Source organism: Lissotriton vulgaris, chromosome 5, assembly GCF_964263255.1.
Source record: "Lissotriton vulgaris chromosome 5, aLisVul1.2, whole genome shotgun sequence".
In the NCBI taxonomy this organism is placed as follows: domain Eukaryota; kingdom Metazoa; phylum Chordata; class Amphibia; order Caudata; family Salamandridae; genus Lissotriton; species Lissotriton vulgaris.
Window position 1 is genome coordinate 314,587,500 of NC_141693.1, and position 16,644 is coordinate 314,604,143.

Consider the following 16,644-nt stretch of genomic DNA (forward strand, 5'->3'; position numbering starts at 1 on the left):
TTGATTTACTGCCCTTGCTTTATGTTTATGTACTCTATATATTTCTGTGTAAAGCATAGTATACATTGCTTCAGCATTTTTGATACAGACCATTTTGTTTAACAAAAATTCAATAAGAAGAATTGGACGAAAAGAAAGTTTCTATCGATCCCAGTCAGATTTTCTTATATTTATAGAGGGATACATTAATATAAATAAATAAATAAATACATACACAAATAAATAAATATGTTAGCATATTAAATCCGAACACCTAGGATCCATCATTTGCATTTCTTCGGTGTTCTATGATATTTAAGCATACATTTGAATGTGCAAGTAAAATTCTTTGGAAAGGAAACAGCTACCAGTTAATCATGGTTATGAAATGATGTATTGGCCCTTAAACTGAAGACAGGACGAGGGAAGCGGTTAATCAGCAATAACTTCTCCCAGTGGACACCTCGTCCATGGCCTGGGACATTTGTATGGGGTCAACTGGGTCTTAGAGGTGGATTAAAAGGTTTGACACATCAATAACTTCTCCGATGTTTAGCTATCTGGGTTCAGGCATCTGCCTTTAGTTATTTTTTTCTCAGGCAATCTTGCAGTAATGGGGTAGGCTCCATTGCAGCTCTGATCCGTCTCAGTAGCTCATAGTTCTGCTGATGGGCAGGGCTTCCTGTTAAAGGATGGGTTGGTCTCCCAATGATTAGAGCTATCTTTTCAGAGGAAGGACTGGCTGTGGGATGTTCAGAGCTACCCTGTCAGTAGATGGAATGTTCCCCTTATGAACAGGGATGCATAAAAGATGATTTTTAGGACAAAAGTGAATTGCACTTTCACATTCCAACCACTGCAAAGCAGAATATATTTATTTATTTATTAGTGATTTCCTTCAGCGTGGACCTATCTACAAGGGCAAAGGAGTGGTTCACATGAAATGAGGAAATAGAATTAAACCTTCTCTGTGAAACTCGTGGAGGTGATAAGGCATGGCCAGATATATGTACAGAATATACATTTGTAAAACAGTCATGCTGCAAAGCTAGTGTTACAGGTAAGTAACTTATTTATTTTTGTGATTTGCCATCTCCCCTTGTTGGTGGATGTTTTTTCTGGCTAATGTTAGCTGGGGTTAGTAAGTAGGTAATTTCCCCTTCTAGCAGGAAATGCTTATGGTTAGTCCTATTGATGGTCAAAGCTGCCCTCTCTTTTATTGGGTAGTTCTCGTGATTTCCAGGCTGTGCTTTTAGTGGAATAGCTGTTCTTCTGATAGTCTGGTTCCTTCGTCAGTGATGGGTTGTTTTACTGATGGTTTTGTGCCCTATTAGTAGCTGAGTTAGTCTCCTGTAGGTTAGGGCAACACAGCCAGTTGGCAGACTGTTTTCCTGATTGTAAAAACCATTTGCAGTGGCTAGAATGTCCTTCTGATGGTCCATGGCTGCCCTGTCAGTGGATGGGTAGTTCCCCTAATGGCAGCTATGTAAGAGATTGGAAAAGATTTTTGTACTTTGCCTATTTATTCCCTGTCTTTAAGGGTGTTGTTCTGGTATTGGTTTGGGTATAATTTTTCCTGATAGCTTCTATCTCTCCTGCCTATGAAGGAGTTGCTCATCCTATGATCTGACTTTTGTTATGTTAGTTCATCTGTTGTTTGTGTGATTTTCACAGATGTCTTGCAAGGGGATAGGAAGTTGTCTTGATGGTTTGGGCTGTCCTTTTAGTGAACGGCCTATTCTTCTTGCGACCCAGGGTGCACTGTGAGCGAGCAGTACGATATCTGATGCTCTGTATCGGCCATGTGAGTCGGTGGATTGTTCTTTCAATGATCACGCTGCCCTGACAGCTGGGGATGCCCATTCAGCGGATGGTTTGTTGTCCTAGTGAACTGAGCTACTATGTCAGTGAAGAATGTTTGTGCATCAGATGGTCTGTAGCTGTCCGACAGGTGGAGGGGGAGGAGTATGATGCTCTGGGTCTGTCGTCTCTTGATCTAGATGTTCTTCCTATCATCAGTTACTCTCTCAAGAGTAAGGCGTGCTCCTGATGGTTGAGACATCCATATCGGTGTGTGGGTGTCATTTCCAAATGGTAGGGGTGCTCTATCCTTTTATGGGCTATCCTTGTGATTGTATTTAAATAGAGGGACACTGAAAATGATTTTTCATTAAGTTGTCCTGTTATCCATCTGTTTGTTATCCAGCTGGAAAGGTTGACCTCCTGCCAGTGGATAGGATGTTCTTTGGAGGGTTTGGGTACCTACTTAGTGGGTGAATTGTTCTCCCGATGAATATTCAACATTAATGGATCTGCTGTTCTCCTGTGAGTGACTGGGTCGCTCTAATGATTGCCACACTGCTCTGTCATTCAATCAGTTGTTCTGAAGTTGGCTTCCATGTAAGATGTTCAGGTCATTCCTGAATAAGCTGACTGGTCTGTCATTTCCTGATTAAGCCTGCAACTTTAAAGACGATGTCCAGTCCCAAGTCTCTATGGGGCATATTATCAAGGGGGTTTATCTCCGCTTTTTTGGCTTTAAAAGCCAAGAAAGCGGACATAAAATAATCTCCCTATCACCTAGCTGTCGCTAACACCAGTTAGCGACAGCTAGTAGGAGATAGCGACCATCTTGGGCCCCACTTTGCATGTCAGTGATATTTATCACTAATGACATGCAAAGTGGGCGTGCCAAGATGTTAGCGACTGAAAACAGTCGCTAACATCGCTATCTCCTATTACCTACTTTTGGAGATATTCGCGCTAAGCGCGAATATCTCCAAAAGCTAACACCTGCCCTGAGCAATTCTTAGCCATGTTATCCAATGGGAGGTGGATAACATGGCTAAGAGCATTAGCTCGGTAATGCATGAATATCGCTGACTTTTCAGCGCTATTCATGCATTGCGGCGATTTTTATCGCATTTGCGATAAACCTTGGTAATACCAAGGTTTATTTGCGGTAAAAATCGCCGCAGCTCAGCTGTAAATTTTTGTCTCTAACCAAGCAATAGCGATAATTATCGCTATTGCTTGGTAATATGCCCCTGTATTTGTTGTAGAGGCCTGCAGACAGCTTAATTTAATTGCTTTACCTATAAGGCTTTTATCGAGCATTACTCTTCATATTTGGTGTCTAAACTTCAGTTTTGTGGAGGAATGGGCACGACTCGCAACAATGCACCTTTCTTTATCTCCCACTAGACAGAAAAGTATGCACGGGCCATTAAGTATTTTCAATAGCCGCTTCCAGGCTTGGAATTCCTTTTCTTCTTCTATCTACCTTGCTGCTAATCTCCGCTCTTTTAGAAAACTTTTCCATATAAACAGTGTTTTGTTGATTTTGTCAATTTTGCTTTTTTTTGGTTTATTACTACTGTAATATTTGATTGCACTAGTTTATAATTAATTTGTGTTTGTTTTGTTTGTAATACAAAATTACGTTTCTGCTCCATCCTTTAGCAATGTTTCAACCTTATTACTACATAAAACGAAAACACTAAACTAAGCTACAGGGTTTGTTACTTTCTTAATGCTCATACATTGTCATCATAGGATTTGATGTTCTGACGATGGTGAGAGCTGTCTTCTTAATGAATGAATTGTTTTCCATTTGTTCAGGTGTGCTATGTCATTTCATAGAATGTTCTCCTGATTGTAAGTCCTTCTCTTGCAGAGTTTAGGCTCTTCATTAGATGCTCAGGGCTACCCTGTCAATAAATGGTTTATTCGGTCGAGGATCTGATCCATTGATTGATGGATCATTACCGTAATTATTGATCAGCCCCTACAGTAGGTGATTTGCTTTGTATCCTGTCAGTAGATCGACTGTTTTCTGATGGTTTGCCATTACATGGGTGGGTTATCATACTGGTTATTGGGCCTGACTGTGGATAAGCTTTCAATATGATACCCCTTTGATGCACTGTTGATGGATGGATTATTCTTCAGTCAGTTTGACTACCCTGTCAAATGGTGGGTTCTTCTTCACACGGACTATGATGGTGGTCCTTTTAGTGGGGAGACTGCTCCCGTGGTGCTGGTGCTCGTTCAGACAATGGGTTATTTTCCTAAAATGTTGCAGGGCATATTTTAGAAAATTAAAAAAATTAGCACAGGAATGCAAAGTATTTCTTAGGACCTTAAAACTACTCGCTGAATGCTGGGTTTGCCAAATATCGAGGCTGCTTAGACTTTCTTACCTCTCATTCCTCTTTATTTCACCACCTTGTCTTTATTTCACACATCCTTGCTTTCTCCCTTTGTCAATGTCTCTTCCTTCTCTTTCTCTTCCTTCACCTTTGTCCCCTTTCTGTTTTTTTTTTCTCTTGGGTCAAAGTCTGAAGTGGAAAATAAGACCCGGTCCACACCACGGGCAACCACTAGCACAATTAAGGCACTGGCAGTACAAGATAACCTTATAGCCAGGGCTTTAAGTAGGGGGGGTCCGTGGGGGTCTGAGCCCCACCAGATTTTTTGGGGGGGGCCTCAAAAGGGGGCTCTATTTTCGGGCCTCAAAGGTCAAAGGTAGGGTGACCAGACGTCCCGGTTTTTGTTTGGTGTTACTAGTGTGGGAAACATGTCTTGATAGTGAAATTCTGCCAATTTCGTTTTTCACTATTGAAAGGCTATCTTGTCCATAGGATAACATGGGGAATGATGTGTAACATTTTTACCTGCATATCTTCCCATAACGGCAAGATAGACATATGGAATCTAGTATCCCTGAACTCAGAATTTAATAACACATCCTTTAGTGAAGATGGTTTTTAAATTCTAAGTTTGGAAATAGCATTTTTAGAAAGAGGTTATTTTTCTGTTCAACCTTTCTGTGTGCCTCTGCCTGGTTGTGTATTGACTGTCTGGTTTGTGAGTGACAGGGGCTTATACTTAATAAATATACTTCTTTGCCTATTTTATTATCCTTTGCTGGATGCAACTTCATGATTTTCTTAAGCACACAATGCTAGTTATCTTGATTTAGACAACGCCCCTACTCGGATAGGCCACACCCCTTTAAGAAATCTGCCACACCCCCTTTTTAGAGCACCACCAGTTTTTTCCCACTTAAAGCCCTGCTTATAGCCTCTGTAAAAGAGGGACTTACAAATAGGTTATTTTATGGGTAAATGAAAATGTAAACACACCTCGCCCTTGGTGGCAGGAGAATTACACCACCACTGAACTCACCACATATAGACCCATAATACAGCACCTAACCGGGCAATCATGAAGTCAAAGAGATAGAGCCACAGGCTACGCAGGCACAAGGAAGGAAGTGGAAAGGTCTTCTTCACTTTCCATCTACAGTTGTGCAGCACACCTTCCAGTTTCTCCCAAAAACTAATAACAGGTGTCCTTCTAACACATTCCTTCTTTCTTCCAGAAACCATGCTGCTCAGCCTTTACCGAGGAGATTGGACGCCGGTTCCGAAGTCGAGAAGAAGAAAACCCAGAGAATCCAGAAAAGGTTCAGCCCTGAAGAACTCTCAGAAGCAGACAAGCATACATACATAATACTTTAAATTTGAATATGTATACAACTGCTGACACAAATTATTGTGCAAGATGAACTGGCAGCTGGTTTCTTTACTCAACGACAGCTGTTTATCTGATTGTGCTTTTTTGTAATGGTTGCCCGTTTTGTAAACATCATTGTGATACAATAGGGTTTCTCTTTTTTGTATAAAAAGCAGGCAAGTGTCCTCAGTTATTGAGATGATGGTTTGTTTGCAAAATTACTGTGTTGCATGCTCGGATATCACATAAGGAAGAATTAAAGAGGGGGGGGGAGCCCTTGAACAGGGTCACAGATGCCATGAAATATGAGCCTAGTTTAAGTTCTTTGCTTGTCTTTTCAGCCTTCTCGAAATGTGAATCTGTAACAACATACAGCCCTGTATCTTGATAAACCAGCTAGTGACAATGATCAATCAGTCATCTTAAGACACCACCCTCTCATTTTGGGAAGGTAGTCAGTAACAAAGGTCAGTTGGCCCAATTGCTAGTCTACCCTTAGCCAGTGTCTTTCTATTCCAGGAGATTCCTCTCTACTGGTGGAAGGTACTGTGAAATCCATTATGCATATAGAAGCCTCAGGCACCAGTTATGCTGGGTCTTGTATGTCAATACTTGTAACAGGAAAAGTGAAGCTGCAAATTAGGCTTTTTTGTGCTTTTGGCTTAAAACAAAGACAGTCTGTAGTTCATCCTTATGACATACTGGGTGAGGTTAATATTCCTGTTAGTTTTTTATTTTTTTGATACATTTTGATGTTGTAGTTTAGTTACTGGAAATGTATAAACTTCGAGGGTCTTGCAGAGAAAAACACTGCAAAGGACCTTAAAGTACCACAAGCTGCAAGATGCCATAGAATTATTATGTGAGAATAGAAAAAAAATCCTTATCCAATCTACGTGAAAACCTGCTGTGGCCAGGAACCCAACTTACTAGGCCAGAAGTGGGTGATGATTCATTAAAAAGACTTATACATAGAATAACCCAGGCCACTTATTCACGTGATACAACTGCTATTCTGCTGCATTGCAGTGCTCTTCTGACAGGCTTTTTCTGTTAAGGTGTCTTTGGGGGTGTGGGTCACAACGTAGGAAATGGGAGATCTCTAAAGTTTCCACTTGAGGTTCCAGCAATGTGATGTATTGTAAAGAATAGCTTAGCTTTTAGTGTCAAATGTGTTTGTCAAAAGAAGGGAATTGTATCACATATATGATGCAGTTTCATGACATATAAGTGCTCCATTTGCATGATGTCTGTGTAGGTATGTGACAGTGTTTGATTCTTGGTCTCTGAACCAAGTGAGCTATGTGGGTCTACAACACATATCTCAGGCTATTCACATCGCGTTATCTTGCAATAACGAGTGTATTAATGGTCTACAAATTGTAAATTCCTGGAGTTGTAAATTCCTGGAGTTGTAAACTCTGTTGATTAAACCGACTCATATGCTATAGACATTGTCTAACAGATTGTAATCTCAACAACAACTTCCAATAAATAAATTAACACAAATCTTTTGTATTTTCGCATTAATAAAATTTTGTATAATAAACTGTCATTTGAAGAAGGTGGGTAAGTATTTATGTCAGATTTCTTGACTGGGGTAGTTTTGTCATAATAATTATTTGGAGAATATATTATTTTATCATTCAAGTTGTCTGAAAAGGAAACTAGAAGCTGGTGTATTCATTAACATTCATGAGAACAACAGTTACATGTGATGATTTTTTCCAAACACAATGGGCACATGTAGGAACCACACAACATTGCAGATATCTTTCTTAGTGGTACAATCTAATGATGAAGTGATTGCGCGTTTAGGGGGTGAGTTTTTTGTTTTACACATAGTAATGTTATTCCGATAAAAGCTTTGAATGAATGGAAGATCGAAGATGCAAACTGTGGATTAACAATAATGCTAGAGAAAATTGTTTTTAAACTTCATTTAAAGTTTTAGGTTTAATAGCGTCAACCAGCTTAATGCAATCATTTGTCAGTACAGAGGGCACATCAAGGAATAGTATGCATAGCAAATCATTAATTGTCTCCATTATTCCTGAAGAGTATCAAATTCCTACTCATCCTGAAAACCTCAGGCAATGCAAAATAACCAATGCTAAATAACCAGTACACCTGCGGCCACCAACTGTAGTCCGTGGGGTCTAGGGCCTCCCAAAGCCACTTTCAAACAGCCTTTCCATGTGTGAAAGGCCAGTTCGGAAAGGCTTTTGGAAACCGACATCGTAATCCTGATGGCGGTAACACTGTTATAGGGGGAATCGGTGCGGTTCCGAATGACAGTCAGAACCGAGTCGGAATGACTGGGCAGTTTACGTTCTGACCGCAAACATCGTATTAGGGGGATGGGAATGTAAACCGACGAGTCGGTCGGAAAGTTTACTACTGTCAGGAGGAGGGTTTCCGCCCCCGCCATTGTAAAGAGCCTTTAAGTACATTCACTGAGCATTCATTTAAGCGAATTCCAATAGCAAATACTACAGCAAGGTACCACAAGCCCAGCATTTCTGTTCCAATACCTTTGCGAATGCTATGATTCAGTTTGTGCTTGGCTATCCAAAGACCACCAAAGGGGACCTTATTGATCCACAGCTTACTCTATAGTGACAACAACATGGCCACACTATCAGTGGTGTAAGTTCAGTGGGCAGCATCCTGAATCCAATTCAATCCACAGTGCGGGTCTCGTTATTCAGGCCATGCATTTAGCTAGTATTAATAATAAAGTAATAAGCTGTAGTAAGCTTCTTAACAGACATTGTGAGCTCTGCTACATGCCCTAGCAGAAATGCACAGAGGTGTTCAGCACCACTTGGTAACTCATAGTGTCCTTTATAACTTCATGTATATTACGCAGAAGGAGGGTCTCACTGAGCACTTCCAGGCAAGATGTAAAAAGTCTGCTGTACTGCAGGAACATTGTTGGCACTCTAGACTTAAGACTGTGAAAAATGTATTCACAGGAGACTTGGAATTGTATTTTCTATTTAAGAATCTAAAATGCAGTGAATTATGTTTGTAGTTCATGGAAATCTGTTTAGTTTGAGTGTGGCAGTCTTTCCACACTGGGTCATCATCCCATAGTCTTTTTTCCCCATAGTCTTTTGGTGAGGGGCTAGTTACCATGCACTGTCAACGCTTTGAGTATATAGTTAAGATGCCCATTTTCCGGTAGTTTTAGATGTCAGTTTTAGCTTTGTCAAGGGGCTGACTACACCTGAGGAAAGGTAGTAATCAAAGCTTACGAAGGCAAAAATAAGAAAAGATATCAACTGGGCTGGTAGCAGCTCTATAGTTGTGTTCAAATACTGTCATATATGTATCTTCTGTATATACGTGTCCAAGCCTCTTTCTGCAAACAATGTTAAGACCAACGACTCAAAAGTAGGCTGAAGCAAAAGATTTTTACTTAACGTTGGGGCTGGGGAATACAATGTCTCAAATCCCTCTTTGCGGAAAAGTGTCCACTATGCCCAATGCGTGCAGAAAACTGCATGTATTTTGAAGAGCAGGTCTAGTTAATTTAGTGCATAGTACATTGTTCAGACGTGATCCTTTTCGATCACAAGGTGGTTAAGATTTGAATTCATTTCCCACCAACAGATACCATAATGCTCTTGTGAAAGAAGATGGCAAGTATAAAAATCAGGTACTCTAAATCCCGGCCTCTCCAAAGGTAGGTTAAGGTTCTGCCACTTAACCCTAAGCTGTTTGTCCATATCAACCTAGTTAACAGTGATTGAAGGCTGTGAAGCATTCGGTGGGAAAGGGATGTTTAAAAACAAATTAAAAAAATTAGGAGGAACAATCTTTTTATTAATGGCAATACAGACAGCCATTGACAATGGCGAATTGATCCATCTTTTACTCTGATTCTTTAACATATCCACCAGCAGGTAATATTTGTCCCAAATTAAGTTATCCCAGTCATGGCAGACATATATGCCCAAGTGTTAGACAGAAGATTTGTTCAGTTACAATGGATAATGTAATATAGGTTTAGTAGAGTAAGTGTAAAGAGCTTTATCCCACTTAATTGAAAGTCTTTGGCACCCTCCATCATCTATAATTTCTTTTATTAATGGTGATATATTTTCATCTGGACATTTAACAAAAAGTAGTAAGTCATTTGCATAAAGGAAGACTATCTTACCCCTGGAAGAAGAAAATATCACTCTTTGAAAATATTGTTGCCAGTTAACTTTTGCCAATATTTTATTATCTCCATTTAGAAGAAGAGAGGGTGAGTGGTTTGTAACATTTTTGCCAGCTTAAAAAAGATTGTAATAATGGCCTCTGTGGTGGTAGTGGGCAAGTGGCCTCTCACAAAAGCTTCACTATAAATGTTTTCCACGTGGAGAGCTAAAACTGCCTTGTAGGAATTACAAAATTCACATGTCAGCCCATCTGAACCAGCGGCTTTAACAGCAGGGAAGCTCTCTATTACTTTAAGAATGTCATCTACTGTTGCAGGGGTATAAGAGCGTCCTTAAACCCATGCTCAAACCAGGCATCCGCCATAACACCCAAATATGTGTGAATAGCCGACACTGCTAGTGGTCGCTGATATAAAAATCTGAAAATCTAAACCGGCATCCTACTGGGCCATTCCCTCTCTCTGTATCTAGGGGAAAGAGCAATTATATATTTTTTCTTTGTGTTCGCCCCACTCTCTGTGTTCCACTAAGAGTTTGCTAATCTTACCCAGTGTGTTGACGCCAAAGTCAGCCATGTTCTTCTTTTCTAAAACATCACATTCCATTTTACCTTCAGCAATCTACAGTCTAACATCAGTCAGGGTGCCAGCTTGCTTAAGTATACTCATCCCTCTGATGCAGACCTTGCCATCCTCCCAGAATTGTTGAGTGTAATGTGACTGATATGACTAGCTTGTTAGATATGTATCTGTATTTTGTTAGAAAATGGGATGCCTCAAGCGAATCAACCATGTTTTTCTGAGGAGAACTGATGCTGAAAATAGGGAAGAATAATAAAAGAGTTACAATCAATACCGAGCTTCATTAGCAATTATCAGGTATAAGGAAGGACAAACAGACAGCAGCAGCCTTCCACTGAGATCACATGAACAAACAACATCTTTGAACAAATCAGGACATCGAAGCTTCACCGGACAATGGTATCATGCTAATTACATCAGTCTACCCTGGCATCCACAGTAAAAGTCAGGGGTTCACACAGGCCCACTCTGTGTTCATTCCAACCGCCCTATAATTTGTTGTACTTATTTGGGCAGCCACTACCCATGTACACTATTCTCTCCGCCAGCATGCACCAGTCCATGTCTTTCTTCCAGTCCCCAAAGCCTGGACCCAATGCAGCTCTACACATGCAAGCTAGATTTTGCTTGGCCACCATTAGTCCAAAGGTGACCCAAAGCCATTCCATGCAGGTAAGGTCCATTTCGCCCACACATTAAGTAGGCACCATTTGGCAGACAATTGCAGAGCACCTACCACCGCCTCGCTGCGGCAGTCGAGCACCCCCTTCCAATAGTCCCGAAGTACGGGCAACTCCATACCGTATGGAACAAGCATTTAAAATGCAATAGGTCTCGCATTAATGAAGGTTTGAACTATTGGCGTTGCTAATAATAATGCAACACCAATAGTTCTATCTTTCAGTAATGCGAGAGTTATTGCATTGGAAATGTTTTTTTCTATTTATTTTTTAAGCAATCGCGGCACCTGCACTTATTACTTAAAAAATGAATAAATAAATAGGGAAAAAAACATTTGCAATGCAATAGCCCTCGCAGTACTGAAAGTTTGAGCTATTGGCGTTGCATTATTATTACCAACGCCAAAAGCTCAAACTTTCAGTTTGCAGTGGGCTACTGAGTAATTCGGCCCAGTGAACTGGCAAGGTTGCATTGTGGATGCTAAACAAACTCTACTTTCTGATGCAACCTGCACAATGACACATTTAGACCAAGTTTTCTTGCTATCATAGAGATAAGTGGCAACACTAACTCAAAACTACCTTCTGGGGAGATACTGAAAATAAATTGCTCACTATCAGAGCAGGCAGTCACAGAAATAGCTTCCAACGCTAGGTCATTCCTCCAAGCCTTCAAACATAACCTCGGGAAAGCAATGGGTTCATTAACTAAGAGATTATTCTTGTTCAGAAGAGGTGGGATGAACAAGGTGACCCACGGGGCCTCTTGTGACAAGCTCCACATGTTCTGAAAGAGATTCTTAAAACACAGCCATCTGTGCGATGTCTAAGAAGATGCAAACATTTACAGCAAGACAAACTTTTTGAATGCATTGGAAAACCGGGGGCAGATTTAACTCCTTGCATGCTGCCGCAATTCTGCGCCTGTGCGGCAAAATCACGAGTGGGCGGGTTTATGACGGCCCCCAGCCGTCATCAGCACACGAGCGCCTTAGTGCATGACGGATGGGGGCCGTCATCAGCATGCAAGGGGTTAAAAGAAAATGACGCATCTGTAGAGATGAGTCACTTTCCCTGTGCCACCCTGACAAACCCTTGCGCCACTATGGATGCGGCGTATTTACAATACGGCGCACCTTGGCGCAAGGATTGACAGATGCAGCAAAAATTCTGACGCATCTTTTTGTGCAAAAGTCACACATTGCTGGAGTCATGTCACAAGCACAACGCAACTCCAGCAATGCATGATGAGGCCTATCCTCATTGTAATGCGTCACTCCTTACGCCTGCTCCAAGCAGGCGTAAGGTTTTGACGCAGTGGCATCGTAGAAGTGGCGCAGTGGCATCCTAGAAGTGGTGCAGTGAAATCTTGTAGATTTCACTGCGGCACTTCTACGAGGCTTTTCTGCATGGGAAAGCCCACCCTGCATACATTATTACATTTACATTTACATTTACATTATACCTGATGCATGTATAATGTGACGCAGGGCTTTACAACGTGACGCATCTCCGTAGATGTGTCACCTTGTAAATGGACCGCATTTTTACTTAGCCGCTGCATCACAAAAAGTGACACAACTGCGGTGCAAAAGTGATGCAAGGGGCATGTAAATCTGCCCCCGTGTTTTTTGTCTTCTGCCATTTGTCTAGCATCTCACCATAAATAGTTAAGCTATCCATTTTAGTTAATGGTTGACCCAATACTGAATACTTGAATACTGAAGCCAATATGTATGCACACTACTAACTTTCTCTAAATGTAACCATATATACTTAATACTTTAGACTCCCAAGTCAATTTACTTTATACTTACTACTCCAGGAGACTAAACATCTGTTAATCCGCGCCAAGATACCCTTCTGGGTGACCGTGCGCTTTATTAATTACCGTTATGCTATTAAAAAGCAGGAAAATAAAAATTGTGAGAGGTGAATAGGTCCAGATGAAAAACATATGCGCCCTGGCTGATACCGTGCAATCCTCTTTCATACGGTGGGGTAAGATGATCGTATCGCTACCATCCAACTCAACAGTACTCCTTTTATCACCTCAGAACGATGAACGACTGAGGTGGCCCAGCCTCCAAGTTGCAAACCTCCAGTTTTACAAGTCCCTGCACTTGCATTGCCAACTTGTACATCTATAAGAAAAGCGGAAGTCAGCTGTTCACACTTCAAACACTGAAGTCACTTCTATGAACAATAGACCGCTTTTGAAAAGATGGGGGTTTTGTGCACGAGGGATGAGGCAGGTCGATTTACTGTCACAATCTGTGAACCTCAGGGCAAACGTTGAGGCTGACAATCAATATTTCTGATTCCGGTTTAAAAATATAATTAATCTATGGCAAAAGTGACTGAGACAGGGAAAAAGGTAGGTGAGATGGCGTAAATTCCAACAGCCCCTTCCAGAACCTTCTTCGAGCAGGCGCGTGGTCTCCCACGCGCCGGTTCAGATATGGCTGAAAGCTGAGAACCTCTGCTCAGCATCAGGCAGACACAGGTGCTGTCGGTAGGATTCATTTCTACTGTGCCAACAGCTGCATGAGAGGCGTCGGTGCTCCGTTGCAGAACGGCCACAAGCCAGGAAATACACCAGTCACTCCTAAACTAGGAAGGCAGCCCTGCCCTCCTCTGGATGCCTCATCAGGAATGGAGCCCGTTTCTTTACAGCTAACAGACATAGAAGTCCTGCTGTGCAGAGAAGTGATTTAATGCATGGACGGCGGGTCTGTGGGTCTGGCTCTGGGACTGATGGACACATACACCCCTGGAATGATTTTTACCCACTGCAAGATCATGGCTCGACCACTCCGCACTAAGGGGCATATTTACAAGAGAGTGACGCATCTGTAGATATGCGTAACTTTTTCTGCGCCACCCTGAGAAACCCTTGTGCCACCATGGATGCGCCGTGTTTACAGTACGGCGCACAATGGCCCAAGGATTGACAGATGCGTCAGAATTTTTGCACAAAAGTCACGCATTGCTGGAGTCGCGTCGCAAGCACGATGCAACTCCAGCAATGCATGGGGAGGCCTATCCTCATTGTGCTGCACCATCCCCTTACACCTGCTCCAAGCAGGCGTAAGGTTTTGACGCAGTGGCGTCCTAGAAGCGGCGCAGTAAAACCTTGTAGATTTTACTGCGTCACTTCTACAAGGCTTTTTTGCGTGGGAACACCACCCTGCATACACTATAGCTGACGCTAGTATAATGTGACCCGGGGCTTCACAACGTGACACATCTCCCTAGATGCGTCATGTTGTAAATGTGCCGCATTTTTACCAGCCGCTGCGTCACAAAAAGTAACTCAACGGCGGGGCAAAAATGACACAATGGTTGTAAATCTCCCCCCACAGTCTAATACAAATGTAGGAATTGGTTCTATACAGCTCCTCTAACAAGCATTTGCAATGGTATAGATCTCGCATGTACGAGAGTTTCAGCTATAAACTCTCGCAAATGCGACACTTTCACGTTAATTTAGGCCACGCTCCTTTCGTCAGACAATCCGCGTCTAAAGATAGGTCTGCAGCCATCATTAAAGTAGGTACAGGGCGCTTTCACCAAAAAAAAAGAATTTGTTGGTCAAACAGATGCTTTTTTTTGTAAAAGCGCCCCATGCAGCGGTTTCACTTTAATAGCTGCTGCGTACCTTTCTTTAGACATGGCTTGTCTAAAGAAAGGGGCGCAGCCTCTATTAGCATGAAAGCATGGCATGGGGTGCTTGTAAACAAAACAAAGAACATAAATAAATAGGGGGAAAAAACATGGGTCAGCGTCTGCACCGCAAATAAAACAAAGGTACAATCGCCACTGTGGCGTGCCATGCTATTAAAAAATAATAATGATAAAGTGTTAGGACATGAGTGAGTGACTTGCCTATAACAGCAGGCATGTAAAAACTATTGAAAGAAATAGTGCTCGGAGGCTGTAACTGAAGCCTTCAGAGCACCAACACATGTAACAGGGGGAGTCACCATGGGATGTTACAAAATGAGGCAAGGCGGTACTAAGGAGGGACTACTAAGCCTCTTGACTAATGAAAAGCCACAGTTTACAGTGGACAATGACACAAGCCAATGAAAAATATGGGCAGAGAGTGGGCGAGCTTCAAGTCCCTACCCGAATACAGCATGCCTAGCAGATCAGTGCATGCGCTGCCCAGGCTCAACCGAAATGGGACCCTCTTGGGCACACTCCCTAGGGCACCCATCATGGGCAGATGAGTGCATGACATATCTGGTTAATGGCTTTCTATCATTAAATATGTACTGATAATGGCTTTTACACCAATCGCAACGATACCGACATACTTAAACTATAAAACGTAATGTAGATTTATATTTTGAATGCATGCATCATGAATATAAATCATAAGCCCAGGCCAAAGCTCTGTCACACTGGCATATTATTACTAATTCTGCATTACTCTTGCGACGCAAAATTCTGGAAACCATGATACCATGTTCTTGTAATTATGCGCCGTTTGTGGTAAAACTATAGCACATACCATGGGAACAACGTGAAAGGTCACAAAGCCAGCAGCTGCTGCTTGTGATGCTTATGATTTCTGAGCTATTTTTTAAAGTGTAAAATGCAGCCTTGTGTCTATTTTGGACATGAGGACGTATTTCCCCTTAATCTGTTTTGCCAAATGCAGTTTTTGTTTTTGTGCACTTATGCATAATTTCATGTCACTTTCTCAAAATTTTGCATAATTACGCAAGTGCAAATTACGCAAATTTCATATAACCTACAAATTTGTACCATGAGTTATACATTGAATACATTTACAAATTGGAAATTGTACCAAAGAGTGCAATTACACACCATTACACTGAGAAATCCACATGATAAACAGTGCCCACTTGTAAGAAGTAAATCATTTTCCCATCAGCAAAATATATGCTTACTATTGTTTGAAATATAAGCCTGAAGAAATGATAAACGATATGTAATTTTATGAACCAACCCATATCTCATTATGCATGCAGGAATGCAAGTAATTGAAATGCCTAGGAGGAAAATGGGGTAGAGGAAACTAATAAAGATATGAAATCGTCATTTAGGAAGCACATTGCAAAATCATTTAGTACTCTGCAGTGATCTTCCCAAAAATATATGGATCGGTTGAAGAATGAAATATCAAATGAGAAGTATCAGGCTGAATTAGAAAGATGGCGGCTGACTCAATAACGTGCCACAAGGAGAGGCCCTTTACCAAGTATTCTCTTCAGTAATCTCCCTATCGATGCATCATCAAGCAACTCTAAAGTCACGTTCCTAGCAGCAGTCATATGGCCGGGATGCCCGCCACCCCCTCCCAACACCAAATCTCCAAGGGGTGGAGACAGACACTGGTTTGAGCTTTTGGAAGGCGGGGGGGAGTTACCCCCCTGGCCGTATTTATTAAAATATGAAACAAAATTTAAAACATTAAATTAAAACGTTTCATGAATTATGTACAATTTTACTTTCGTTACATTTTTGATGAAGACATGTTCTTTGGCTAACCTTAACAGCTCTCTAATACAAAGGTTTCATAGCCGAGTCTAGCATCCTGAAAATGTATACATTCTAAATTAAAATTGTACATCCTAGCATTAAGGGCCAACGGCAAGGTCTTAACCGGTGTCAGATCCCTACTACCAAACTCCCGCCCTCACGGTGTGAGTGGCGCATGCGCAGAGGACTTTACCCTCG

General features: G+C 41.6%; 1 protein-coding gene across 2 annotated transcripts in view; it reads left to right on the plus strand.

Annotated features, from left to right (window-relative positions):
* Nucleotides 1–7,008, plus strand: part of LOC147710802 (glutamate receptor U1-like) — a 193,742-nt gene extending 186,734 nt beyond the window's left edge. For both annotated transcript variants that reach the window (XM_086921548.1, XM_086921547.1), the window contains one exon: nt 5,366–7,008. In XM_086921548.1, coding sequence (XP_086777674.1) covers nt 5,366–5,461 — 96 coding nt within the window. In that variant the 3' untranslated portion in view covers nt 5,462–7,008. The remainder of the gene's footprint in view (nt 1–5,365) is intronic.
* Nucleotides 7,009–16,644: the final 9,636 nt, after the last annotated feature.